We start from the raw sequence: 26,525 nt of genomic DNA, 5'->3' as shown, positions 1-26,525 counted from the left end.
TCCGTATATTTGCCTAGGGGGTACAAACATATATGAAGGGCAAGCTTCCCGTGATGGCATGCGGCCCGGCACTCCCGCTGGCTAGGCCTAACCAGTGGCGTATCGTCGAAAGTCGATGGTCAAAGTTGCGGTTTGGTGCAGAGTCAACGAAATGCTTTGCAGTGGCTATGGCACTTGGAAAGCGAAGGAACCACCTTGCCAATGAAAATGAGGGCACATCCCAGTCGTATGCTTCGATTCCCAGAAACACGTAGGCTGCTTGGTATACATGTTATGCTCCTTTACAGCCTTTGAAAAATGTTTTGGCTATCTAGTCGAATCCACTTATGATGACCCCAGATGTAACAATCTATCGGTTATAAGGACCACATTTCAGTGCACTTACAATTTTCCAACCCTCCCTATGGAAAGTCGTTCCAGATATATGAACATTTTTAAGCATGAAATGCTTTTAGCTCCTGTTGTTGGCGACCTTCAAGAGACCTTGAACAAAAATCCAGAGCCATTGTCTGGGCACTCAAGATGAGAATGGGGCAAGAACGAAACGAGAACATCTCGGCATCGTTCCCGAGAGCAAAACGAGATCATCCGGCCAACCAGTCAAAACTTAAAGGTGCCCTGAACCACCCCTCGGGCTTGGTGAAATAACATAGTCCGTGGGCAGCATATGCCGCTGTGAACCTCTCAGCCAAGTTTTGCTGTCGTAGGCGGTGCGTGGAGCTCGCAAGCGGAGTGCCGAGTTACATTTCTCTCAAATGCTCTCGTTTTAACAGAAGCCACGATCCTCACTCTCTTCTGTGTGCTTTATTACGTAATAAAGCACATTCCAATACGCGGCTGCTATTGGTCACTGCGGTCGGCTACACCTCGGCTGCCGCGAGGTGCCGCCACGAGTCCACTGGCTGCTCGCTGTGGACAACAGTGTTTGGCTTACGTTTAGCACCTCGTAGGCACCAAAATCAGAAGTTGTGGCGTCTACGTTAACTCGCTGTGGACAATCGCGTTTGGCTTACGTTTAGTGTGTCGTAGGCACTAAAATCAGAAGTCCTGGCGTCTACTTTAACCTCCAAAATGAAATTTTAACTGCGTGCCACCGTGGCATTTCGAAGGCGGAGCGTTGTGGCCCCGCCCCACTCCGCTCCGCTGGAGGAAGGGAAGGGGAGCACAGTGGAGGCCGCATCTGATTGCCAATACAGTCAACGACCGAAAATTCGGACCTGCTTGGTAATTCGTACTTTTTTGCGGCACCGCCGTTCCCGCGATAGACGCCATGCATAACAACGACCGAAATTTCGGACAAACTAGGGCTCTCCATTCGATATTTAGGACTCCGTCCGCGCGGTCCGCGAAAAACTTTTTGTTATTGTCGCTGTTGCCAACTGACGCCAGCACTGCCACCAAACTGTGAAGTGAAGTAGAACCTCAGAGATTCTCATACAGGCCCAAAATCTCTGAGGCTAGTAGGTCATTCGCATCGCCATCACCATCGTTTTCCGGTTCCGTTGCTGTTTTTTTTTTTTTGTGCTTTGTTGTGTTGAACGTTGCCTCAGTCGCCATTCCGTGTTCGTTGAGCGTGCTGCGTAGTAACGCCCGTGATAACTACGTTTTGACCACGAGGTTGTCCCTGCAGTACTTCAACAGTAGGTAGTATCGTTCATCTACAAGAAGCGGAGCATGGCGCCAACTCCACCTTCGCAGCTAGCGCCGGTGACGAAGCGCTGCAAGTACAAGACAATGACAATGGCGCAGAAAGCTGCTGTCGTACAGCTCATACAGAACGGCCGGTCACAGGTTGAGGTAGCCCGGGAATTCGGCATTTCGAAGCAAACTATCTCGGGCTACGTCAAGAATAAAGCCAAGATTCTTGGAGCGACCGAGAAATGTGCTACGGCCGAGAAGAAAAACCTCCGTCAAGGCACATACCCCAAACTTGAAGAGGCTCTAAATATCTGGTTAGGCACCATGGTTGCGCAGCGCATTCCCATATCTGGTGACCTACTGAAACAAAAGGCCGACACCCTCGCGCTACGGATGGGAATCGTAGGCTGCAAGTTCAGCGACGGCTGGCTCCGCAACTTCAAGAAGCGATACGACCTCGTCTTTAAGAAAATGTGCGGCGAAAGTGGTGCTGTGGACAACACGTTGGTCGCGAATTACCGCACTGACAAGCTGCAGACCTTGCTCAGCCGATACTCGCCGGACGATGTCTTTAACTGTGACGAGACCGGACTATTTTATAAGCTTCTGCCAGAGAAGACGCTTGCTGTTTCCGGAGATCCTTGCCATGGTGGGAAGCACAGTAAGGAACGGGTTACTGTTCTTTTAGGCGCAAACATGTCCGGAAGTGAAAAGCTACCGCTTTTGGTTATCGGAAAGTCTAAAAACCCGAGATGCTTTAAAGGCATTAGAAGTTTGCCCGTGTTGTATGAAGCCAACACGAAAGCCTGGATTACGCAGCAGTTATTTGAAGGCTACGTGCGCAGGCTCGATAGAAAATTTGAGGCACAAAAGCGCAACGTGCTGCTTTTTGTTGATAACTGCGGTGCCCATGGCCTGATCAATAATTTGAAGGCAATTCAAATCGAATTTTTGCCACCAAATACCACGAGCGTCCTCCAACCCATGGATCAGGGCATCATCAAGAACCTAAAGGTGTTTTACCGGTCACGCCTGCTACGTCGCATGGTGCTGTGCATCGACAGTGGCAAAAGTTACAGCGTGGATTTGTTGTCAGCGTTCACATTGTTGCCGATGCCTGGAAGGCACTGACAGCAGGCACAATCAACCGCTGTTTCCGCCACGCAGGATTTGTTGCCGGCGTTGAATCGGACGCTGCAACGCAGGACCCTGCACCTGAACTGCCGGCTGCTGTGCCGGACGTGAGCGGAGACGAGTTGATAGAAGACCTGCGAAGCAGCGGCGTGCCCATTCCGGCCACAGTGAACTTCGGAAACTTCGCTAATGTAGACAGTGCCACAGTGTCCTGTGCCGAGCTCACTGACGAGGAAATCGTGAATGAAGTGCTCGCGCCCGTGAAAAAAGACTCCGACTCTGAGGAAAACGCAACGTGTGCTACGGGGCCAACGAATGGAGACCTTGCGCAAGCCCTCGCGGTGCTTTCGTCGTGCTTCAGCGAGGACGTGACGCTTGGCCAAATTCAAGCAGATTTGGTTCTGCGCAAGCGGAATACCGTTCAACAAAGCATTGAACAGTTTTTTCAGCCTCAGGTGCTGTAACTAGTAAATAAATAGTGTTTTCTTGCCGAATTCGTTTTTTCGGACATTCGATAGTTCGGACTGTTTCGCGATCCCCGCGAAGTCCGAATTATCGGTCGGCGACTGTAACTCCGCTTCTGCTGAATGCATTGAAGTACTTTTTGTGGCAAAGTATTTCTGAAATGCGTAGCCTATTTTCACTTCAAATGTCTTTCTTCACTTCGATAAAAAGTAGTTCAGGGCTCCTTTAAGAAAATGCGGTCTCTGGCCCCCAAACCCTTGTACAGGACCACATTACATACGTTAGTTACTGCCCAAACAAATTACAAAAAAAAAACACATATTGCTTTCGATTTCTTCCTACTGTTTGTTCACAATATCACTTAAGCTGTAACTTCTAGTACGCTGAAGTTTAATTTGTCATTTTCAATAGTGACATTCAAAAGGCAGATACAGTGCACCATACATTTGACTATCATCTTTTGGCGCTGCGACAGGGTTGCCTATGCTCTTTTCAATGCCAGCAGTCCGCGAGTTCCACGGTGCGGGTTTTGCGCTGCCTCTTTCCCGAGTGCAGACGCTGCATAACCAAGCCAGCAGCGTCTGGCACGCCACGGATGGTTGTTCAGCCGAGACGAGACTTGCAATGAGGTTCAGTTCAAAACAGGTTCATTTCGGCTCGGTAAGCTTTCAGGCCTGCGTCGCGGCACCAATCTGCTTTGCCGGTCGCCATTTCATGCTTACATCTACTCTCGATTACGAGAGAGCCAGCATTTTTTTTTTAGTCACTGTACTGCTACAATGAACCCTTCGAACTCGGTCACAGTAAAAAGAGGGTGCACACAAAGTGCCAAAGCATGAATGCGCGATCAAACTGGGAGCACGGCAGTGCGCTCTCCGCTCCAATCCAATCGCGACGATGATACGGCCTTTGAGATGAGTGAGCGACCGCCTCGTGCAAATTTCGGAAGCCGTGAAGAAAGTCACGCATGGTCACGCGTTTTCATGGCACGCCTCCAGGACGAAGGCATGCTGCATACACCATAAACAGCATGGCGTGGGGCGTGCACTGGTGCGATATCAGATGCCACGATGGCGTAACTGTCGTTTTCACGCAATTTTCTGTGCAGCACTAAGTGCATTATCGGCTGTTTCAACAATTTGGATCGACCATCTATGTCTTTCCACCATGAGAACAACGGCTGCTCAAGTGTTCCTATCAACATGGCCCGAGTCGGCGAGCACGCTGCACCATGCGCTGCTGCCACGCAATATTGCAAAGCGCCGGCGGTTACTATGCTGTTATCAGATCATGGTTCGGCGACGCTTCATTTACAAGTTGCTGATTACTAATAATGGTTTGCGGTGATATTTGACCTTTTGTGAATATCGCATTTTTTTTCACCCAAAGTGACATAGATAATGCAATTTTTCATCCGAGATCTTCGCAGAATAGCGGCATGCTGCAGTAGTTTCCGAAGTTTACGCTTACGACCAACTAGAACACCTCGCTCTCGTGTGCAGAATACAGTCATGTTGCACTGGTAGTAAAATATATCATAAGAACTCGAATAAAAAAATGGCGGCTACACTTGCAGTTTTGAAATGACAGGTGATCGGAATCGGGCGCCGTTCTGAAAGAGCTACACAACGCTGCATTTCGTTTTTTAGATGGACATTTCTAATGGAAGTTAACAGCTAGGTGCGGTAACGTACCGGGAACAAAAATGGCGCTGAAAATCTGGTTTTTGGACCAAAACATGTGCTGCTGAATTGTAACTGCTGATGCCAGCTTCAGTGGGGTTAATTTTTGAGCGTTCTTAAGGGCAAGTCCACATATAACAAACTACAGTGTCGACCGCTTATAACGTAAGTCGCCGGAGTCGCCAATATCCGCACTATAACCAAAGCAACAATTTTCAAGGCCCGCACATATGCAAAACATGTGCACCGAGCCGCCACGCGTATGCAACAGTCGAGGAATGCGGCTAGAACGTTTGCATTCAATTTACAGTCGAATCTCGTAAATTCGAACCAAGTCACGCGGCGGCGCCTCCGACCGGCATTGCTCCGGCACCGCCATAGAGTAAAAGCTTAGGGGAGACACCTCAATGCCGCGCGCAAAAGAAACAAAAAAAAAAAAAAAGAAAGAAAGAAAGAAAAACGCGGTGGAAATTTCACCCTCTCTCAGATGGCAAGGTCGCCGATTCTGCGTTGCGCCGGAACATGCGTGTACGTGCCGACGTCTCAGCCCCACTACCGTAGCCACACGTAGAAAATGGCAGTGAACCCTTCTTTCTCCTCTGTTTCCTCTACTTTCTAGTCACGTGTTGACCTTGCACGCTGCGGTTACGGCGCAGAGAGAAGCAGCGGCGCTGTCCCAGGCCGGCCAACGAAACAGCCCCACGCCGGCAAACGCCCGATTCCCGATAACGGCAGAAAACGAAACTTCGGGGAGCTGGCGCCGGGCCGGCTGCACAGCGGCGGGCGCGCACGGTGACAGTCGCAAGTGAGGGAGCTACGAGGGAGGGCGAGGGGAGCCACCAAATCGGCGGAGTTGCCGAGGTGAAATCCACTTCCCTGCCGCCCTCCTCCCTCACATTTCCACGGTCTCCGTGCGCGCCCTTCGCCGTGATGTGCCGGCGGCACACTCAAGATTCTGGCTTCAGCCTCACTGGCTGTTCGTTCGCACCACGTGCCCTTCTCCTCCACTTCGTGTCTCTTTCTTCCTCGAGCACTCCTTGGGGCGCCCGTTTGAGGGGAGCGTTCGCCGTCTCCGCTGACTTCCGTACTCCCAGGCAGCCGCACTGTAACTGGTATTTCGTTTCCCACAACTGCACTATAAGCGATACGTGTATACATGGAGTGCTATGGGAAAATTAACGGAAGTCTGAAAAGACCGCACTATATCCGGTCCTGCACTATAAGTGGTTACGTTATAAGTGGTCTATACTGTACTGATATACCGACCACTTTTCGCTGAAATCTTGAGCTCGTTATAAACGGGTTCGACTGTAGTGCGATACCTCTTATAGTGCAGAAATTTGCAACTCCAGCGACTTAAGCTATAAGTGGTCTTACTACAAGACACTAGTTATGCTTTACCAATTCGGACTAAACAAGTTTATATGCAAATTCTTACGGCAGAGGCCACGCGGGCGCCGTATCTTGAACGCTATCCTGCGACATAGAAAAAGTGCGCCCCTGCACGGCGTTGTACTCTGGCATCAACTGCGTACTGCGCGCGGTCACGCGGGCTGGCTGTATCTTGAAAGCGATTTGCGTTGGGGGCAGAGTCTAGGCAGTGTAGGTGCGTCGGCGGCTCGTAGCTTTGTGGTGCTGTGTGTTCCCGGCGCTCAGTTAGCGGTGAAGCGATAGACAGCATGAAGGTCACATCACTTGCTGCTGCTGCGGCGCTTCCTCACGCAAGCGTTTTGATAGCGAGTGTCCACGCTCATCGAGTGTGATGTGTTCTTGCCTGTGTTCGCTAACACCATGCTTGTTAATATAGTTAATAAGCGAATGTTTCCAAGTTAACCCGGACAATAAAACTACTATCCTTAATTTGTATAGCTATCTACTGATTCGCTATTTGCTACTTATTCGATGCTTCGGCTTTCGTGTGAAACTGTGACTTTTTTTAAAACGTAAGAATTCAAATAAAATTGTTGGCAGTTCACCACTACCCTCATTTTTCAATTTCTCCTATTTCTTGGCTCTTGCGTTTGCCCGCTCATGTTTTTTTTTTTTTTTTTACGGTTTCATGAAAAACGTATCAGTGAGGTTCTACTGTACCACTGAACATCAAAACAAGCAGAATGTCTAAGTTTTAAAATTTTAAGCAACTAACCTAACAGGTCCAGTATACCAATCGCGAGGGCTTTGAGAATTCAAATACATATCACATATTGTGAACACATATTGTGCGTGGTGTGAAGGGTCTCTTTACCTCTCTGTTGTAGAAGTGCCCATTGATGGAACAACGGCGGCGCAGCTTCACCCGTGAGGAACGAGCCTTGCTGCGCAGTGTTACACCCTCGAAGCCATTGGCATCTTCACAGGCCAGTGACTGCTGCACACTGGTGTCAGCCAGCAAGTCCGACAGCTGAATGTTTGCCGGGGTTTGGTAGCGTCCGATAGCTGCGGCCAATTTCTGATGAACTGCCATTTGTATGGCTCTCACTGCACTCTGGATCCGAGAGCTGCACCTCAGCAAACATGTTGTCAGTGCTTGCACTGATCCTGAGACCATTCTTGTCCTCTGTGCCATTTTCCATGCTGCAACTACCTTCCTTCTCAGGTGAACCATTCTGCAAGTACTTGGACTGAAAAAAGAAGAGGTGGGAAAGAGAATAAATTTTTAGAAAAGGCAAGCTGCCCTGTACCCAAATAGAGAAATGTGTACCTTTGTATTCTGCACTACAAAATAGTTTACACCGTACAAATAAGTCAATGTGAAAGGCATGTCTTGCAGGTCAGTGAAAGACAGCCTCATAGAGTCACTGAAACAAAGAAATGTTTGCCTAGCAAACAAAAACACTAAAGCCATCCAACAACATTAGGGCTGAAACAGAAAGAAGCGTTTCTTCCCACCTAACCGTGTAGTTGGCACGGGTAGCTTAATGGTGACACGCTTGGCAAAGTGGAAATGCAAGGTTTCCGGTATTTCGGGCTTAATCTTATAAATTGTTTTCTATTGAAGCTGTATGAAAAATCTGGGTCAGGTGCACCTCACAGTCATATTTGGCATATTTAGCAAACTTTCTCAACAGTGTGTCCAGGGGCCCGGCACAGGCAATGTCTGGCATGGGATGTGCTGCACTCTGTAAAACAACCTACCAGTAGGAATACTTGAGTAGAAAATGCTGTCCCCCCATGCTGACTAATTGTGCTACAATTTAGGAAAAATTCTCTGACTAGCACTTGACCAGTATATGGGTTGCACATGTTTAACATTTCTTCTTGTGCTAAAGTAGACTATTCCGACTTGCAGACACTCTTCTTTATCTTTGTTGCTCACAACTTCTGTCTCACCAAATTTCTGCTACATCAAACAACAAATGCAGTTCTGCGTACTTCTCGCGTGTTGAAAGCACTTGAGCCAGCTTATCTGTGTGCGATTCTCTCTGAGAGACTATACTGTAGATTATACTGACCATGTAGAGGTGGACAGCTTCCTATTTAGCCCTATAACATAAAAATTTGACATGAATGCACTTTAGCAAGACAGTGGCTATGCATCTTCACTAGACAGGCTCTTTGAATAACATCTACTCTTTCTGCATTCATTATTTCAGTTTCTGTGTAAGTGACTTGTTTTATTTCACGATTATTTGAAAATAGGTAAAGCCTATGAACAGGCAAAAGCTCAGGCAAGCTCCTGGAATTCTTCGGTCCCTAAGAAGGCATCACAAACGGTAGAGAGTCTCCCCTTGCAAACTTTCTAACTCAACATAACAGAGGGCACCTCAACACCATGTCTGGCACTGTTGACTTTTTGGAGATGTTGCACAGAGAGAGAAAGAGAAGTTTTGCCTCCTAAAGTATTCTTGCTTTATGGAACAACCACCGGTCACTGTCACGCAGTTGAACACTACAACACCAGTACAATTAAAGGCAACCAGGTAAGCCATGTCATTATCACCACTCTGTGCCAATGAGATGTCGTCCACTGGAACAAACGTCACTGCCAAAAGTGTAGAAGCCAAAAGCAACCAAAGTAAATAAGGACTACTAAATCAATGCACAATTGCATCAATTGCACAATTGCAGCTCCAAACCCATCCGCCTTGTCCTTTCAAAGTACCCTACAAAATGAATCTTTGCATGTCTGATGAAACAAGGAATCCAGGCACATAACTACATCCCGAGATTCTTAGGTTACAGCTTTTTTTTTTAATCTCAAACATGACCACCTGGCATTGGATCTTGATTCTTACATAAAACCTTCGATGTCGCGACTAAATCGGCATTGCCAGGCAGAACCAAAGACTCCATTTAGTACTTCGAACTAACAGACTCCCTGTTTTCATTTTTCCCCTCACAATTACTGAGTAGAACTCATTCATCTGACCTAATTACTCCTTAATATAGGGATATTACTTTTGCTCAATTGATGACTGTTCTAACATTACTGCTGGATTTCAGAGTGTCACACACCTTGGTTTTTTTTTTTTTTTTGATGCTGACTGCCATCGCAAGATCTCTCTTTCATTCATATTATGCATTAAGATTGTTGTGAATGAGATGCTCTGTGTCGCAGTGTGGAACTTTGTTCTGGCCATGTGACATACTATTATTTTGCTATTCATTTCTTTTAACAGTGCTTGTTTCCAAACATGCTGATGCCCCTCCTACAAGGGCCTGCAGTATTGTGCAAATAAATACAGATGGATATGATTCGCCAAGCCTGTGAGTTTAAATGATCAAGTATGAAAATATGAGTAGTATACAGTTTAATGACAAACGTAAGCAAACAGGTAAACAGCCTCACAGGTTAATAAATGGGATACACCGGTGCATAACTTTATATTCAAACAATAAATTTTTGGCAGGGGGTGGAACTGTTTTCAATGAGGTAGTGAGCGCATAAAAAAAAGCATATGCGAGTAAACATGAGCAAGTCTGAGCAAGTACTAAACAAAACACTAAAGCATACTCTCCTTTATAAAATTTCAGCGTGCAATCAAAGCTTATAAACCCTGGAGTGAGTCACACTCTTCTGCAGTCATTCCAGTTGGCTGGAATCTTGGAGTCAGTACAAGACAGAATAATGTGACTGCGAAGGACACAAGCAGTTTCAACAGCTGTAACAGCAGAGCCAGTTTCGATATAAGTAGGCACGAATAAAAGTTCATAAGGTCTACGGAATATGCTCAATTCCTGTTTTGGCTGTGGCCAAGGATGCATGCCATCACGCTCACGATGCTTAGGAAAAAAAAAAAAAAAAAAAAACCAGCACACTGCAGCCCAATGCACTCAACTTTAAAGGGTCCCTGAAACGGTTCGGACAAATTTGTAGACGTGTAGAGTATAGCTACAGTAAAACATTCGCACCACAATTTGTGTGAAGCATCTCACATTAGGAGAGCTACGGGCGCTTACACGTTATCCTCCTCTTTCGTCATGCTTTTTCTCAACTCGTTCGCCAAGTGATCGGGGCTAAGCTCCGCTTTCACTGGCTCTGCGTTATGATGGGATGTCATGTCGTCTACTTCCAGCTGTCTTGGAGCCAGCGCGGAAAGCCTCTCCAACCTCTCCGCCAGCTGCCTGACAGTCGATCCCAAGCAAGAGCTATCAAAGCAGCATGCGTTGTGAGCATTCTGTTGCAGCGCTGAGCTTGTCTGGTATTCCGGTAACCACAGGCGAGCTGAGCATTTTGAGGGATGGGTGTAGGTGTAAACTAAAGCCCCTCCATACTACTATTGCTGTGATTAAGGAGCTTTAGTGTACACGTATGTGAGCAGCCTGATCAGTGCCTGATCAGTCTGCACAGTCCAGCCACCTGGTGGCGTAGAGCTTAACCAGCCAAACAAAGAGCTAATATTGCATGTAACCAAGTGTGAGACATTTTAAACATTTAGAAAAACAACATGCTCACAATTACGCTCCTGCGAAAAATTTACACCTGCAGCCCACTTGGTTAATGCTATATTAGTTCTGTGTTTGGTTCAGCTCTGTGCCACCAGGTGGCTGCACCGTGCAGGCCGTTCACATTCGCGCCTCTGCTCATACAGTAAAACGCACAGGCCCAGTCCGTTCGCGCTAGCGTTTACATGCGAAACACTATTGTGGTATTATTCTATGGCATGAAGTGACGGCCGCAAACGCGCAGATGCTGGTGCCTGATCGGGTACTGACAACCAGCACTGCAGCCTCTCTGCTCGCATGTTTGCCTTGCAGAGGGGACACGATGTCGCAGCTTGACATGTCGCCGATCGCTATGTTTGCAGCCCACAACGCAAGGGCGAACCATGGTGCTTGCGAAAGGATAGATCGAGACCAACACAGACCGCACAGCTCGCGTCAACACGGAGCACGTTGTAACAAAAGCAGACGACACTTGCTGTGTGCCGGAAGTGCTTGAGTGTAGTGATAAATTGTCCTTGTGCATTCTCTTTCCATTACTTTTTTTTATATAGAAACAGATCAACTAACATTCCAACTATTACGAATAACATATGTTCACCATATAACTGAAAAAATTATCGATGATGCACCCTGGGCAGCCAATCGAATAGCTCGCGCTACTGACGTCATATGGTCACCACGCGTCACTTTTGTCAGGGGTGGTTGAAAACTCAGGGGAGCGGTGCCATTGCGATCGGTAGCGATTTACATTTTTAAAACCTTATAATAAATTACACGCTTTATGTGGAGCGCTTAAATGCATCACTTAATGATCAGAAGGGCCAACCCTAACGACTCAATACGTTTGTACAAAATCGTCAAAATCGTTTCAGGGTCCCGTTAAATGCTGAGTTGCAGACAAGCTCGCAAATATGTTACAGTTCCTGCATAATTTGGAGCTGTAGGTTTTTTTTTTTTCTAGTGTGTCTCTCATAAAATCTCTTGAAGTAATAGGGAAAAAAACGAAAAGTATCTAGAGGGCTGTTTGTTCCATACCCCTCTGTCCTTTGAATTGATGGCCAGTCGACTAAGTCGCAGTGATGTCCTTCTTCTTCGTACAGGGATACGGTCATCGTGGTCTTCTTTCAGACGGATCACTCGATTCACTCCCCAGTAGATTCTGATGGACCCTTCCAAGATCAAGCGGCCATTTCTCTGCAGATACCACCACCTCAGTCATTTGAAGTAATACATTCACAGCACTTGGAAGTTACACCTCATGTTCCTTTATCATTCACAAACAATACTGGAATCTGTAAGCAAAGCAAAAACAGCTCGTAAGTGTTCGACACTCATTCTTACCATGAATGAGTGTCGAACTTTGTTTTCCTTTGCACTACTTAAAACAAAAATTACAATTAATTAAAATACACAAAATGACGACATGGAAGATCCAGGAGCCAGGGAGTGTGTACGCAGGTGCTACAAGACAGAAAGTGCTACACTGTGAATCAGATTTGTTTTATTGATAGAAACAAAATATGAGAGCTCTCATCATTTTCTTTTTCTATCTCATTAATGTCTGCCACTGTTGCACTGCAACACTGCACTCCTAAAGAATTCCATAGAAAGGCATTTCAGTAAATGAAATGAATGCACACTAGTGTACACAACTTCATTTGGCCTTTCACTCAAGCAATATAAAGAAGGCTGCGTTATGAGTGATACTTTTACCTCAAGTCAGCACAAGAGAGCAATTTCTTAGTAGCCAGCACATACAATTGCCTATTTAAAGTAGCCATGTCGCCATATCTCTTGACTGCAATTTGAAGCAACTTTTTCAAAATGTTATGCTCAGGAAAAATTCTGAAATTTGTACTGCACAGCAATTATGGCTATACAACTTTACGAAGGCATAAAATATTTCAAGGGGCTCAGCAATATCTTTTATGAAAGATGTTCGAAAGTGTCTGGTACTAAAAGGCATGTCCTCCTGGATCTCTTCCGACAAAAAGCTTTGAACATGCCTTGTTCTATCAATGGAGTCATTGGCAATCAATATATGCTACTGCCCCACCCTCATGGCCTTCCCCTTTTTTCAGTCACTACTGCACCCAAAGCTGTGTGCTGCACTTGCGCAGAACAATGCCCTGCCGCACATGCTCCGCCCATCGTCACATCCAGCTTTGATCAGCACGACCTTGAAGTCATGTGGTGCGACCCACCCACCATTGTGCCATCCATCCCAGTATAGGGGTCCATAGTATTGGAACAGTGATAGCCACAACACGACACTACCACCTCATCAGGGATGACATTTTTCTGCTTTTAACGGATGCACTGCTTAGTAATGACACTTGTTTATGTCATACATCATGTTTTATATTATACCGGTGTCACACGTACACTTCTGATCGCAGGGCTGATCCGGATCGGATTTCTTAATCGCAATCTACAATGGTTGCTGCTACATCATCCAATGATCCAGATCGAGTTATTATCGTCTGCTAATCGGCAGCTACTCAAAGAACTGCATACTATCTTGGCTACAAATTCAGATATGCAAAATATGGTTTCATTTGGACAATAATTCAATTTTACAGCTTACTATTGCTGATAAAAAGGTTTTTAACATTTTTTTTATTGAGCTGCTTTCATTTTTTGGTTATAGTGTTTTCGAAATACTACTGCGCTAGAGGGCACAGTATTTGCGATCAAGAGTCACGAATTGCGATTGTCCGGATCCAGATCCCGCAAGATCACGATTGCAAATTACCATGTAGCAACACTCGATCCAGATCCAGCTCAACCCGAATCGGCCCAGATCGCAATCAGAAGTGTACGTGTGACACCGGTATGATTCTCCGATATTTTGTGATCTACTGATTTTCGAAGATCTAGATTGACAGACTTTCACTTTGCTATCTCACAATGTGGCTACCAGCTGCGCATACAGGCTCACATATTCATAACAGTATTGCAATGTTATTTACTATATTCAAAAAGTATTGCAGGGACACTATTTTGCCCTAAACAAAGAAGTATCACAAAAGAATACATTGTGACTTCTATACCTACCAAACGGCTTTGAACAATGCCACTTTTCCCCTCATAGTATTGATTGTAAACTTTTAGTTTTCCCTCCAGATGATTTCTGAAAGAAAAATGAAGTGTTAAGTTGTAGCATGCAGCGCGTTTAATATGCAACAAAATTATTAACAAGTGATCAGAATGCTTAAAGAGATGACAGAAAAATATAAGACATTGTTTTATATTGATATCATCAATAATCATGTTCTCGACTGGTTACTTTCAGGGATACTTACATTTTTAATGATGTAGCATTCAGCACAATGGCTCATTGGATTGCCAGGCAAAAAATTGGTCACTAGCTTAGATGATAAGCGTCCATTAAAAGCGATATTCCCAAAAGCAATCAATCCAGAATACCTGGTATGCCAGAGATGGTTAAATCCTTAGTTCTAAATTCGAACTGACAAGCAGTGCAAAAAAAAAGTGAAAAAAGGAAAAAAAGGACAAGCAGCACTCTTCAGTTAGACCCTAGCATTCATTTAGGGGACGTATTCTGCGACGATCTCTTTCGGCGATAGTATTGCCTCGGCTGTCAGGTGCGCGCCGATTGGCTGGTCGAGCAAAATCAAATGAGCTGATTGGCTGGTTGAGCACTACGTCACGTGAAGGCAATAGTATTGCCGAAGTGATCGTCGCAGAGTACGTCCCCAGCATTTGCACCATTTGTTCCCATGACTTTAAGTACATTCATGAAAGTGAAGCGCTTGTTTTTGTTCACAGATGCGTTCTCGTTGTTTGCATTTCTTTACATGTGCCTTCTGCTCACTAAAAGTATTATGCTGATGTACAGCACTGAGTGAAACAAAATGTTCCACTCAATATCCTCAACTTCAAAGTGTAGATGAAACAGCTCGAGTGCAGAAGTGTAGATGTCACTTGCGCCTCTGCAGTGCCTCTGCCAATCACTTCTGAGCACACAAACAAGTAATAAACTATCAAAAAGCCAGACACATTAAGGATATTTTTCAATTTCTAGCTTTGAGCCTTTGCGATGGCTTTGAGTGAAATGGTACATCAAACTTGCTGACAGGTTGGTCCCATCAAAGCATACCTTGGGACAGAAGAAACACACTGGCGGTCCTTGGTGTTTTTTCCAAAGCTTGTGTGTGCCTCTACTTGTGAACCATGGCCAAATAGAGTCGGACCAAAAAGGACACTGTAGCAAGGGACATGGCAGTAGGGAACCCCCTTGTGCTGTTTGAAGTGGACAAAATTTATGAGTATAAGTGGCCTCATCATGTTTCATCGCTGAAAAGTGCACCACTAAAGCTATTTAAAAGCATTAAATTATTACAATTTACTTTGAGTCTTGCTATGAAGAAGACGTTACATGCAGCAAATATTCTTGAAACTAGGAGGCACAAAACTTTTGCTTAGTGGAACAATCAATTTTCGCCATAGCGAAAGTTTTCATAGCACTGCAGTGAAAACTGCTTTTGGCATTTTTACTGCAGGCTTGTTCATCACGAAATGCATTACTACCATCCACTGTTGCTCAACAGCTAAAAAAGTGTTTTGTTGCCACAATAGAGATCCTAAACATTTCACACTTCTGCTGTAAACTCATACTTAGAGGTTACACAATACCTCAGATGTCCTCACAAGCGATCTCTATGAGGCACAATGTTCCAAGACAAAACCCTGTACTCTTATTTCTTTTTTCAAGTTAGCTTGCTGCCATAACTCACACACATTGCCTATTTCTTGCACGTGTCACCACAAATGCAGATCTGAAATGTGGAGCCACTACTAATATTGTCCATTTCCATCAGTAAAAATAGGGAAGTTGTAGTTAATATTTTGAACACATCCTCAACGGAAAATCGCTGCTGCAAGAAAATATAAAGAAAAAGAGAAAAACATTTGGCCTATTCCCCTTAGTGGGTACGAGCCATGATAGAGGTTCATCATCATCCCCGAAATGCAATTCCGGGATAACACTTTATAGAGAGACATCTTAACTACCGCCACCAGTAGAAACATGCCAGAACTGCGGCATTACGCTTTCATGCAGATGCAAAATTACAGGAGTTGAAACATGTAGTCGCAGCTACTGTACCACCTAGTACCAGCTACTGTGGCACAGAAACTCCGCTTAATTGTTTGCATCCCAAATAAACAATTTAACGCAGCTGTTTGTCACTTTCCGTGGGCACGAGTCGACAAGAACCAGTAATAACATTCAACAATCATTTGATTAGAGAGTTCACAATCGACCTAAACGATAAATTCGATAACGCCAAGCACCAAATGTAAAGGTAGAAATAGATGAAACAGAGGTAGCCGCACCTCGGCGTGCTGTCCAGGATTCAGCCTTTTCCCACATTCTTCACAGCGTAGGCACTCCGGATGCCACTCATAGCCCATTGACGTCTTCCGCTCGGCTGTGGCGTGCGGGTAAGCGAAATGAAATTAGCAATTACTATATATTATATTGCGTATAACGACAAAGCACAATCTTTCGCACTTCACGCTTTTGCGCGGCCTGCTTCATTAGCAGCAGTCTTATCAATAAAATTTGAACACGCAATAACACTGCGTTAAGTAATATGACAATTGTATCGCGTCACTACGTAATCATTTAATCAAGCTAGAAACACGTCCGTCTATCGTAAATGAATATCTCCACACTCCAGCAAACAAGAACACTCTGCACTTCGTTTTCTAAGACCATTTAATAAACACATGTTCTTGCCTCAATCATAGCTCATACATGGCAACACAACATTTGGCACTTAAAGTGCCTTTTCTTTTTCTTCTTTATCTATATCCGGGGGAGCAACTTTAGCGATACGAGGGTGCAACTTCAGCGATTCTACAGCGACGGAAGCGATGAGCCGTCAACGCTGTCAACACAGCACAAAGGAGGTAGTCTGCAGTCGCTCGACTCACCGAAGTAAACAGGTTTTCCACATTTTCTGCACGTCCACATAGTGATAGTGAAAATTTAAGATGCTCATTAGGCTTCCAAGTGAACAATAACGCAACAAATTTTGCAAGACTTTTAACTCAACTTAAGTCAAGTGCAGCAGGCAACTCGCGACTACCACATCACAAATACACAGACGATACGATATGACATCACGTTCGTGCAGTTTTAACCTTAAACTGCATATTAACAACTTTCATTGAAATAAATGATAATCTCAAGGAAAAATAATTTTGTGACTCTCTAAATTATTGTCGTAAACAATTGATGCTAGTGTAGTATGGTCTAGTTTTCTAGAACTATTTTCTGATTACGAGATCCAGACCCCGGCATTAACTTGTATCCATCCGCCATTCCGAAAATTTACCAGCCAGCCGCTTGTTCGCTTCCTTGCATGGTCGGCGTTCTTCCTCGCGGCGCGAATCTCAACCTCGCAAACGTGCAGGAGTCATGACACATGTTACTGCATTTCCGCTGGAGGATGAACCAGCGCATTATATATTTAGGTAATGTTAGCAAAACATAAGCACGCCAAGCCTACGTGCGTTATGAATTGACGCGAGTATCACAACACACAGATATGATCATCGTGCAGCTAAGAAATGTGTGGCGTATTTTTCTACGCAAGTTGAAAGAAAAAAAAAAAAAAAAAAGATGTCGCCCAACGTGGGGCTCGAACCCACGACCCTGAGATTAAGAGTCTCATGCTCTACCGACTGAGCTAGCCGGGCGCTGGTTAGCAAAGTTTTGAAGGTGACTTCAATACAATTATAATCCGCGCTTCTCGTGAAAAAGTGCTACAACCATGGAGGAAGGGGAAAAAACAGTATTTTTTTACCTCCATGGCTACAATCTCCATAGTTTTGTTTGGGCCACGTGAATTCACTAGAACGGTACTGCAGAAACAAGCAAACAGTTATTTTTGTTGTTATTATTGTCATTGATATGAAAGGAGAGGATGGATGGATGGAAACAACTTTATTAAAATCCGGCGAAGTTTCACGACCCGGGCTCAGGTCTCCCATGAGGGGACTTCGAGGCCTTGCCGCCGGGAAAGCCGTACGAAAAGCACAAAACACACATAATGAAACACTCGACACTAGACAATCAAATATCACGAACATTTGCGAGCAGAATGGAGCAAAAGGACACTCGAAACGCACGCAGTTACCTCGCACACAGTACCTCTTTTGCGTTAGCCACCCTATCTAACGGCATCACAGAACACCCATACAACACCCATACAAAATACAGACGGCATCATGTACAATAATTTTTGGCAGGCAAGAGAGCAAAAGGGTGATGCAGTCGCACATTTCGAAATATAGGAACGATGTTCCATGCCAACGCAATCACTTTTGTTATTATTATTATTATTATTATTATTATTATTATTATTATTATTATTATTATTATTATTATTATTATTATTATTATTTTGTAGCAGTTCTAACATGCTCACCGTGCCGTGTTTGTGAGGCCACGTACCATGCCTCCACGTACCGTCTGCCATTTCCTTCCTCCATGCCGTCTGCACCACGTACCGTCGGCACGAGCTCTCGCGTCTTGGCTAAAAAGTCTCCGCGTAGGCCGCGTAGCGCGGCCTCAGAAAATCCATTTGGTCTGCATCCGTGCAGAGATGGGAGTCTTTATTTGTTGCCAATTCATTTTACTGCTAGATTGCTGTATTTTAGTACGCTCCAGCTGCTTAGTTGGTACGCGCGGTATAATGCAGTGGCGGAGATGGAATCGAAGTCATTCAGTTATGTGACTAAAAAAGAAAAATTAAAAATCACATGAGCTGCTCTTGAGATGTCACATGTGAAAGTTAATATATAAGGTATAATAGTACTCGTACCTCTATAGTACAATCGACGCTCATTAATTTGACCTCGGTTAATTCGGTCTTTTGCTTAACTCGAACGCAATGAAAAGTCCTGGCGAGAAACAATGCATTGCTATGGAAGGAAAACTCATTTATCTCGAACTCGAAAGCATATGCCGCTTCGGTTAATTCGACCCCCGCCGACACGCACCGGCGCCCTCTCAGGCGCGCTTGAAAATAAGAAATTCAGCAGACGATGCTTCCCTAGGCGTGAAGCCGTTTTGTGTAAATTTATTTTTATCTTTTAGTGGCCGACGCTTCTTCCGCCAGTGAAGAAGAAGAAGTAGTTTAATGATTGGAAAATGTAGAAGCAATCTGTTGCCCAAGTTTTGTGTCGTGTCACGCTGAGCCGGTACATATTCGCGCTCCTCGCCTCATGCCTGTGGAGCCGTGCTTCAAGAGCAAGAAACAAAAAAAGACATTACACACAACGTGGAGAAATAAAAAAAAATAGAATTATTTCATCGTAATGCGTTTGTTAATTCAACCTTTCGGATAACTTGAAAGTTGCGCATTCCTCTCATCAGTGGCGCACCGACGGGGGTTTCGGGTGTTGTACCCCTCCCCCACGCGTCCAGCCCCACCAGTCCTCAGCGCTCTGTTCACATTGTCATTACTATTCAGGAGGTGGCTTGAGGTCGAATTTTCCTGATGAACAAAAACACTCTATCACTGTCTTGTATTTCTTCATTCACTCTTAAACTACTTTGAGTAAAACGCTGAAGAAATAAACATCGTCATCATCCTTGGTGTCATTATTATTATAATTAGGTATTTTATTTGCTGTTGGATTCCTCTGGCTAAAGCAAGGAAATTGCATATTATGCAAAGTGCTTGCTCCCCCCCCCCTGGCAGAGATCCTGGGTGCGCTACTGCTCTCTCTACCTTGTGTTAATCTCGGTTGCTTGAGCAGCACTAGGATACATTAAAATTCAGGGTTCCTTTCAGCCCACACCCATCCCAGTACATATGTAGCCTCAATCCACTCGATCCTGTGATACGGCACTGCACTGGCCAGATCATAATGCAGCTCGAGTAATTAAATTCTTGGGTTTCACGTGCCAAAACCATACAGTGGGGGACTCTGGATTAATTTTGACCACCTGTGGTTCTTTAACGATCACCTAAATCTAAGTACACCGTTGCTAAGCGCGGGGAACCGACCCTATTCGTTCCTGCGCTGCCCGAAGCGAGACGACGTTGAGCAGGGCCTCGCGTTATTTATTTAGCACTCATAAAATGTGTGGTTACGAATATACCTTCAGGCAAGCAAGTAAAACTGCGTGCGCGACCACGTGTACAATGCCCATGTATACAAAGGCGCGTGAGAAATGTTGCATCTACTGTGGTACTATATACATATACATGTATACATGTGGCAACGCGGCATATACATATATATCCTCCTCTAAGCAACATTCCAACATGCGTGCACGATGGTATACCATGCACATGCCGCTTCGCGCCTATTCCGTCTCGTACTTATAATTTATTACAGGGCCTTGCATTGACTGATGGTCATTATAAGCCGGGGAGTGAGCATATAAATTAAGAAGCTTGATCGCACAGAATTGCGTACCACACACGACGGTGCACAGAGCAAAGCAGGTTATACAAGAATGAATTAATATAATAAATAAGCAGATCAACCAACAGTTATTGGTCTGCTTATGTATAAAAGCGCCCGTGTTGTTTAGAACACGGGTACATGTATAAAAGCGCCCGTATAAAAGCGTAAACATGTATAAAACATGTATACATACGTAAACATGCATACGTAAACATGTAATAAAACATGCATACGTAAACATGTATAAAAGCGCCCGTATAAAATCGCCCGTGTTGTTTCACCATCCGTCGTCCTTTTTTGCGCTGTTTAATTCTAAGTCTTCCAAAAATGTACTCTAAATTATTCTTCAATAATTGCAATGTAAACTCAAATAAAGCATCAAATGATCATTCAACCTAGAATCAAAATAATGTTTAAATGTGTTTGCTGCGTTACATTAGCTATATATAGCGCATAAAACACAGAATTAGGTACCGCGGTGTACCATGCATAACAGCATCATCCGCAAGCAGGTTATACATCGCGAAATTGTCTGTGGGAAGAACGCTTCAAGTGTTTAGCTCAGGCTTCCATTTCCGGGTTGATAAATATAAGCGCGATGGCAACGCATCTTGCTTTGTTGATGCCAGTGCGCTCGTGGGAAATTCGATGAAAACATTTCAATATGGACGTAGTGTTGCGACCGGGGGTCCGAAGATGTGAGATGTTCATTCACCGTGGAGGAGTTGGGGAACGTGGGACTGGGCCTGACATCCAGGACGTTTTAAAACAGACGTCGCATCCGCCGTGAGTGACTGGTTTCGCGGGGTAGAAACGGCCGATCACAACGCGAACGCGATGGCGTAACGCCGACGGCGAGCCTTGCAGCGCGGCTCTCTGCGCGTTCCACGGAGTCGATCAGATTTATCGGTCGGATATAGTATTTGTGGAAATATATTGCTACAGACGTTTTGGCCAAGCGCATTCACTTGTTGCCGTTGATATTTCTGTACATATATAATTGTATACAGCTTGTCGTCTGAGCTGTCCCATAAGCAGTATTCCAAGGTTAGGTTCGACAATGTGGTGCTAGTAAGCACGCCTCTGTTTTGCGTAACAAAAAATAAATTGCTAAATAAAACCTCATCAAATAATCTTGGCTGACAGGTATCTCTAAAGCGCACCGAACTGTTAATTTAATAATGAATTATGTTTAATGGATTGTTTGATTTACGTTATTTTCTTTGATTTATCCATTCAATATGTTCCACAGGAGGCATGTCCCCGTTGTTGGCCAGTCCTTCAGAATGGCTATGTGTCACTACAAGAGATACACAATCATGAAATCTTGCTTGATACGTGTTGTACTTTTCCGTGCATACACCTGCTATCACCATTATTTCCTCAACAATCACCATACATCACATATGTCCTTGTGACATCGCTGCGTAGAGGTCTCACACTATATATATGCACTCACATGATTTGGAGTTTGCATTTCGGTATAGCTTGTGAACGATGCAGTGTATAAACATGAAAATTGCATGAGAATAAAGTTGTGACCTGTGGTGGATAAACTTCACACACACACACGCACACACACACACACACACACACACACGCACACGCACGCACGCACGCACGCACGCACGCACGCACGCACGCACGCACGCACGCACACACACACACACACACACACGCACGCACACACGCACACACGCACACACGCACGCACTTTGGTGAAGCGGTAATTTTAAATGCTTTACAGCTAACGACGATGGCGTATAGAACTTTGTTTACTTTTATTTTATATATATGCAGCGTGTAATCTTATGCAATGATTATGTTCATCCACCACAGGTCACAACTTGATTCTCATGTAATTTTCATGTTTATACACTGCATCGTTCACAAGCTATAGCGACATGCAAACTCCAAATCATGTGAGTGCATATATATAGTGTGAGACCTCTACGCAGCGATGTCACAAGGACATATGTGATGTATGGTGATTGTTGAGGAAATAATGGTGATAGCAGGTGTATGCACGGAAAAGTACAACACGTATCAAGCAAGATTTCAGGATTGTGTATCTCTTGTAGTGACACATAGCCATTCTGAAGGACTGGCCAACAACGGGGACATGCCTCCTGTGGAACATATTGAATGGATAAATCAAAGAAAATAACGTAAATCAAACAATCCATTAAACATAATTCATTATTAAATTAACAGTTCGGTGCGCTTTAGAGATACCTGTCAGCCAAGATTAATTGATGAGGTTTTATCCAGCAATTTATTTTGTGCGTGAGTGCGTCCGTGTGCGTGCGTGCGTGCGTGCGCGCGTGTGTGTGTGCGTGCGTGTGTGCGTGCGTGTGTGCATGTGCGTGTGTGCGTGCGTGTGTGCATGTGCGTGCGTGCATGTGTACGTGTGTGCTTCAGCGTCTGGGGGCGCTGAAGTAATGGTACTATGACGCGATTGTTTTTGTATTTCGCGGGCTTTCTTTAAAGACAATTACAAGAAGCTCCAACAATGGTACTTAGTTGCAAACACTTCAGTCGGCCATATTTAAATGTTATCTATACGACTTTCGTATTGGCACTTTCTTGGTGAAGCCAATATTTAAAAAGTTATGCAATTAGCGTATACTATTTATTTGACTTTGCAAAACGAAACAAATTGCGCAGACTAGGACACGCGATCCTCAACACCACTGAGTTGGTTTGAGCCTCCTACCACACTCCGTCGTTTTATTGCGATAGCAATTATGTGGACACTTCAACCGGATTTCTGCCGTCGGCGTCGCCGTCGCCGTGGGGTTCCCTATAGATAAAATCTTCGCCGTGCGCCGTATGCCCGAGCGGAAGCGTGCGGGGACGCGCGCTATCACGGAGAGCGAACGCACTCAATCTCCCACGCGCAAGCAAGGAAGCGGGAAGCCAGCGCCGGAGGGATCGGGGGGGGGGGGGGGGGGGCACTTCTACTCTGCCAACAACCGCGCTCGTCGCTCGCTCGCACCGTCGCTTATGGCCCATACGCGCTCAATCCGCACGCCCGCTCTAGAGTCACTGGAAAAATTTTAGAGTATCGCATTTGTTTTCCGCGCGCCGCCGCCTGCCGCGGCCACCGGTGATTGGGGCGCTCGTGTCACGTGACCTTTTGCCGCCATATTTCTTCCAAGCCCTTTCAGTTGGCACGTCGAACCCGTAGCGTACGCACCGCGCACGGAGAGCACTTCGCCTTTTCGTTCAACGCTTGCGTTGCGTTTGCGAACACAGGCGTTAGAAATAACCCATCATCATGCCTGGTTGCTGCGCCTTCGGGTGTAGCAACCGAACGGAGTCCGGGAAGGCATTTTTCGTGCGGGAAGGACTACGGTGAACGACGTTCTGCGTGGCTCCACAGAATTGGCCGCAAAAACTTCGCGCCCTCGAAGAACACCCGCTTGTGCGAGGTAAGTTTCTTGAATAACTAGTTTGCTGAACAGTTATTGCTTTCAAGTGACTGTACTTGCGTGTGACCGCTAAACTTTACCTGTCCAGTTCACGCTCATCGCTCTGGGTGCGGCTATTGAACACTATGTAGCTAGCACACGTGGTTTTGGGTGAGCTGTTCTGTTCGCGTGGCTCGCTTTGTTTCACGCTATTGAAAATTGCCCAGTACCTATCTTTCAAGTAAGCTCTCTCCGGTTCGCGGGGCCCGCTCTGCTTTGCGCCATTGTTTTCCAGTAAACTGTTCGGTTCGCGCGGCTCGCGCTTTGTGTTGCGCTATTGAAAATCGGCCAGTACCTATGTTTCAAGTAAGCTCCTCTACTTAGTGCTGTTGAAAACATCGCAGTACGAACTTTCTAGCAAGCTCTCCACTGTTTCATTCGGTTTGCGCGCCGCGTTTGAAGAAAACGTACATACATGTCAAGCAAGCAGCAGTGCTTGATTCGCGCGGCTCGATGGAAACAACAAACATGCATTTCAAGTGAGCGTGTTGTGCTACAGAGTAAAAGGAGGCGGTTCCCATGAATAACGTGTTTTAAACAAGCACCAGGTCTATACAGAAAATGTTGCTTCAAAATGTCTTCTATAGATTTCCTGACTCTGTTTTTTGCGACTACTTACACTTTAGATATTTTAAGCACTGTCACAGGGTAGGGTTATTAACATTCCTGTTTTTCTTTGTTTTCTCCATGGACAAACTATAGGAACTATATATACTATAGGAACTATATAAACTATAGGAACTATATATATTTCATTCCTGATGATTTTGAGAAACCAAGAGTCGAATCGGAAGACCGGTATGCTGTTGTCATGCTTGACGAAATAAATTGTTGTTGTGACTGTTGTGGAATAAATATGTTGCTTGCCTCCACATCTTACTTTGTGACTGCATGCTGTTCTGAAAATGCGAATTTTGCTGACAGCATGAAGCAATTCGGGGCAAATGGTATGGTGTCCCTTATACAGGGAGGCTGCAAAATAGTAATTTTTATTGCAAACCTGCTACAGCATGATTACGAATGCTTGTCAACTGGCACAGCACCTCTATAAACAGCCTCATACATCTTTTTATGCCGTGAGTGCAGTGACAGGAACATCATTTAAAAAATAGAAGTGCTCAATGTTACAATTCCGTTTCAGAAACCTAGTTTTCACCGTGTCTTCGCAACTTTTTTTTTCGAAAACGTCTTTTTGTGTTAATGATCCGATTCACATAAAGGGTATACAATAAAAGGAGCAGGATCGAAAATAAATATAGGAAAATTGCACCACTGTTTAGTACTGGCAATGTCAACACAATACTCCAGAACACAGTAACAGATTGTAAATAAGTACACTAAAAGGTTGACATTATCAAAGGTACAAAAAAAAAACATTCGTACACATTCGTTATAGCCGTATGCGGATACCTGCTTGAGTTTCGCGTGACTTAAAAGCTGTTAACCAGTCGTTTACAACGATACCTTCAGAGAGCTTATTTCAGAAATCGACGAGAACATTAGAAGCACGCATTCGCAAACACGCCAGTAGCCGCAAGACGTGACGTTTGCTTGCAGAGGCTGCTGGCGTTTTATCACTGATACGTGACAGGCAACTTTATAAATCTACATAAAAATTACTGCTTACACTTCACTCCGATTATACAGATAAACAAGCGCAGCAGTAAGCTGTTTACATTTGCTTGCTTTTCTACTTCGAAAGGACGCGAACGAGCACTATGAAGGCAACCTGAACACCCACTGCACATTCCATCGGCTGTCAAGCTGCGTTTTTAGCGCAAACACAGCCTCAAGGCCCAGTTTTCATGTAAAAGACGTTTCAAGCGAATTCACTGGGTGCATACAAGTATGTTTGCAGCAGCTCTGCACATAGCACTTGACGCAAGACGAAGTCCAAAAGCGACACGTAGAGCATCGGAACCATCGCCGCACATTTTATACGTTCCGTCGCTTTCCGCGCAGTACGTTCATTTCCGTCGATATCTTGATGTCACTTGTGGCATCCACTTGAAGAAAAATACAAAAATAATCCAGTTTCGTGAAACGGGACTCGAAATCTAGGGGGGAAATCCGTCAGTTAAGTCAACGCTACTCAATGCACGCTGGCACCGCTACAGCGTGTCGGCGGTCTGGAAGGAACATGGCCGCCGCCACCCAATGTTGCCGGCATGCCGCGTACCTTTGCGGTACTCTGTTTTTCCAGTGACTCTAGCCCGCTCCGCACGCCTCCGCCCTCTTGCGGACCAGGGCGGAAGGCCAACACATAGAGCCAAAAGGCGGATCGTGTCGAAAAAGTCGTCGTTCGCTGCATCCGCACTAGAGTGTACTAGACAATGGTCGAGTGGGCCGAACGGCGCTCTCCGGCTGAGGCGCCGCGTGTGGAAAAATAGTGCGAGGGCGCTGCGAGCGAGCTGGATTGGGGCGGATACGTGCTCCGCGGCATATTCAACGTACTTTCGTTGTGGGCGCCGAGGCCAATTGCCCATAGTAGCTCTTAAAAATAGTGCTGTATTTCAACTGCAAATTTATCTTCACACCATTTAGCCAAACATATATATTTGAGACATGGATTATACAACGCGATGTCTTCAATTTTGCTGTCGTTGTCAAGCGCATCGTCTGCTAGCGAGCGCGCGTTCGCTACGCGAACGCTGGCGGACGCCCAGTTTTTCTCGGAGAACGTCTGTGCAGTACATTTTTTAAATGTTTAATTGCTTTGGTGCGCCCGTGACTCTTGACGGCCGGTACCAATGTAGTTTTAGCCAGGTGAACTGCTGTTTTTACCACTGTC

The 26,525-nt window shown here is 45.2% G+C and overlaps 1 protein-coding gene and 1 non-coding gene across 2 annotated transcripts in view; both read right to left on the bottom strand.

Moving 5' to 3' along the window:
• Positions 1-16,944, bottom strand: part of LOC119436732 (ras association domain-containing protein 4-like) — a 51,584-nt gene extending 34,640 nt beyond the window's left edge. The window contains 7 exon segments of the mRNA XM_037703712.2: positions 7,165-7,320; positions 7,322-7,540; positions 11,841-11,999; positions 13,863-13,938; positions 14,929-15,071; positions 16,167-16,261; positions 16,770-16,944. Of these exon segments, the coding sequence (XP_037559640.1) occupies positions 7,165-7,320; positions 7,322-7,540; positions 11,841-11,999; positions 13,863-13,938; positions 14,929-15,071; positions 16,167-16,261; positions 16,770-16,809 (888 nt within the window). The 5' untranslated portion in view covers positions 16,810-16,944.
• A 520-nt stretch (positions 16,945-17,464) lies between these two features.
• On the bottom strand, positions 17,465-17,537 carry Trnak-cuu (transfer RNA lysine (anticodon CUU)). The gene has a single exon. It is a non-coding gene; the product is annotated as a tRNA-Lys (tRNA).
• Positions 17,538-26,525: the final 8,988 nt, after the last annotated feature.

This window comes from Dermacentor silvarum, chromosome 1, assembly GCF_013339745.2.
Source record: "Dermacentor silvarum isolate Dsil-2018 chromosome 1, BIME_Dsil_1.4, whole genome shotgun sequence".
Lineage (NCBI taxonomy): Eukaryota > Metazoa > Arthropoda > Arachnida > Ixodida > Ixodidae > Dermacentor > Dermacentor silvarum.
The sequence above is the reverse complement of the archived record's forward strand: the minus strand, read 5'-3'. Positions and strand labels throughout refer to the sequence as shown.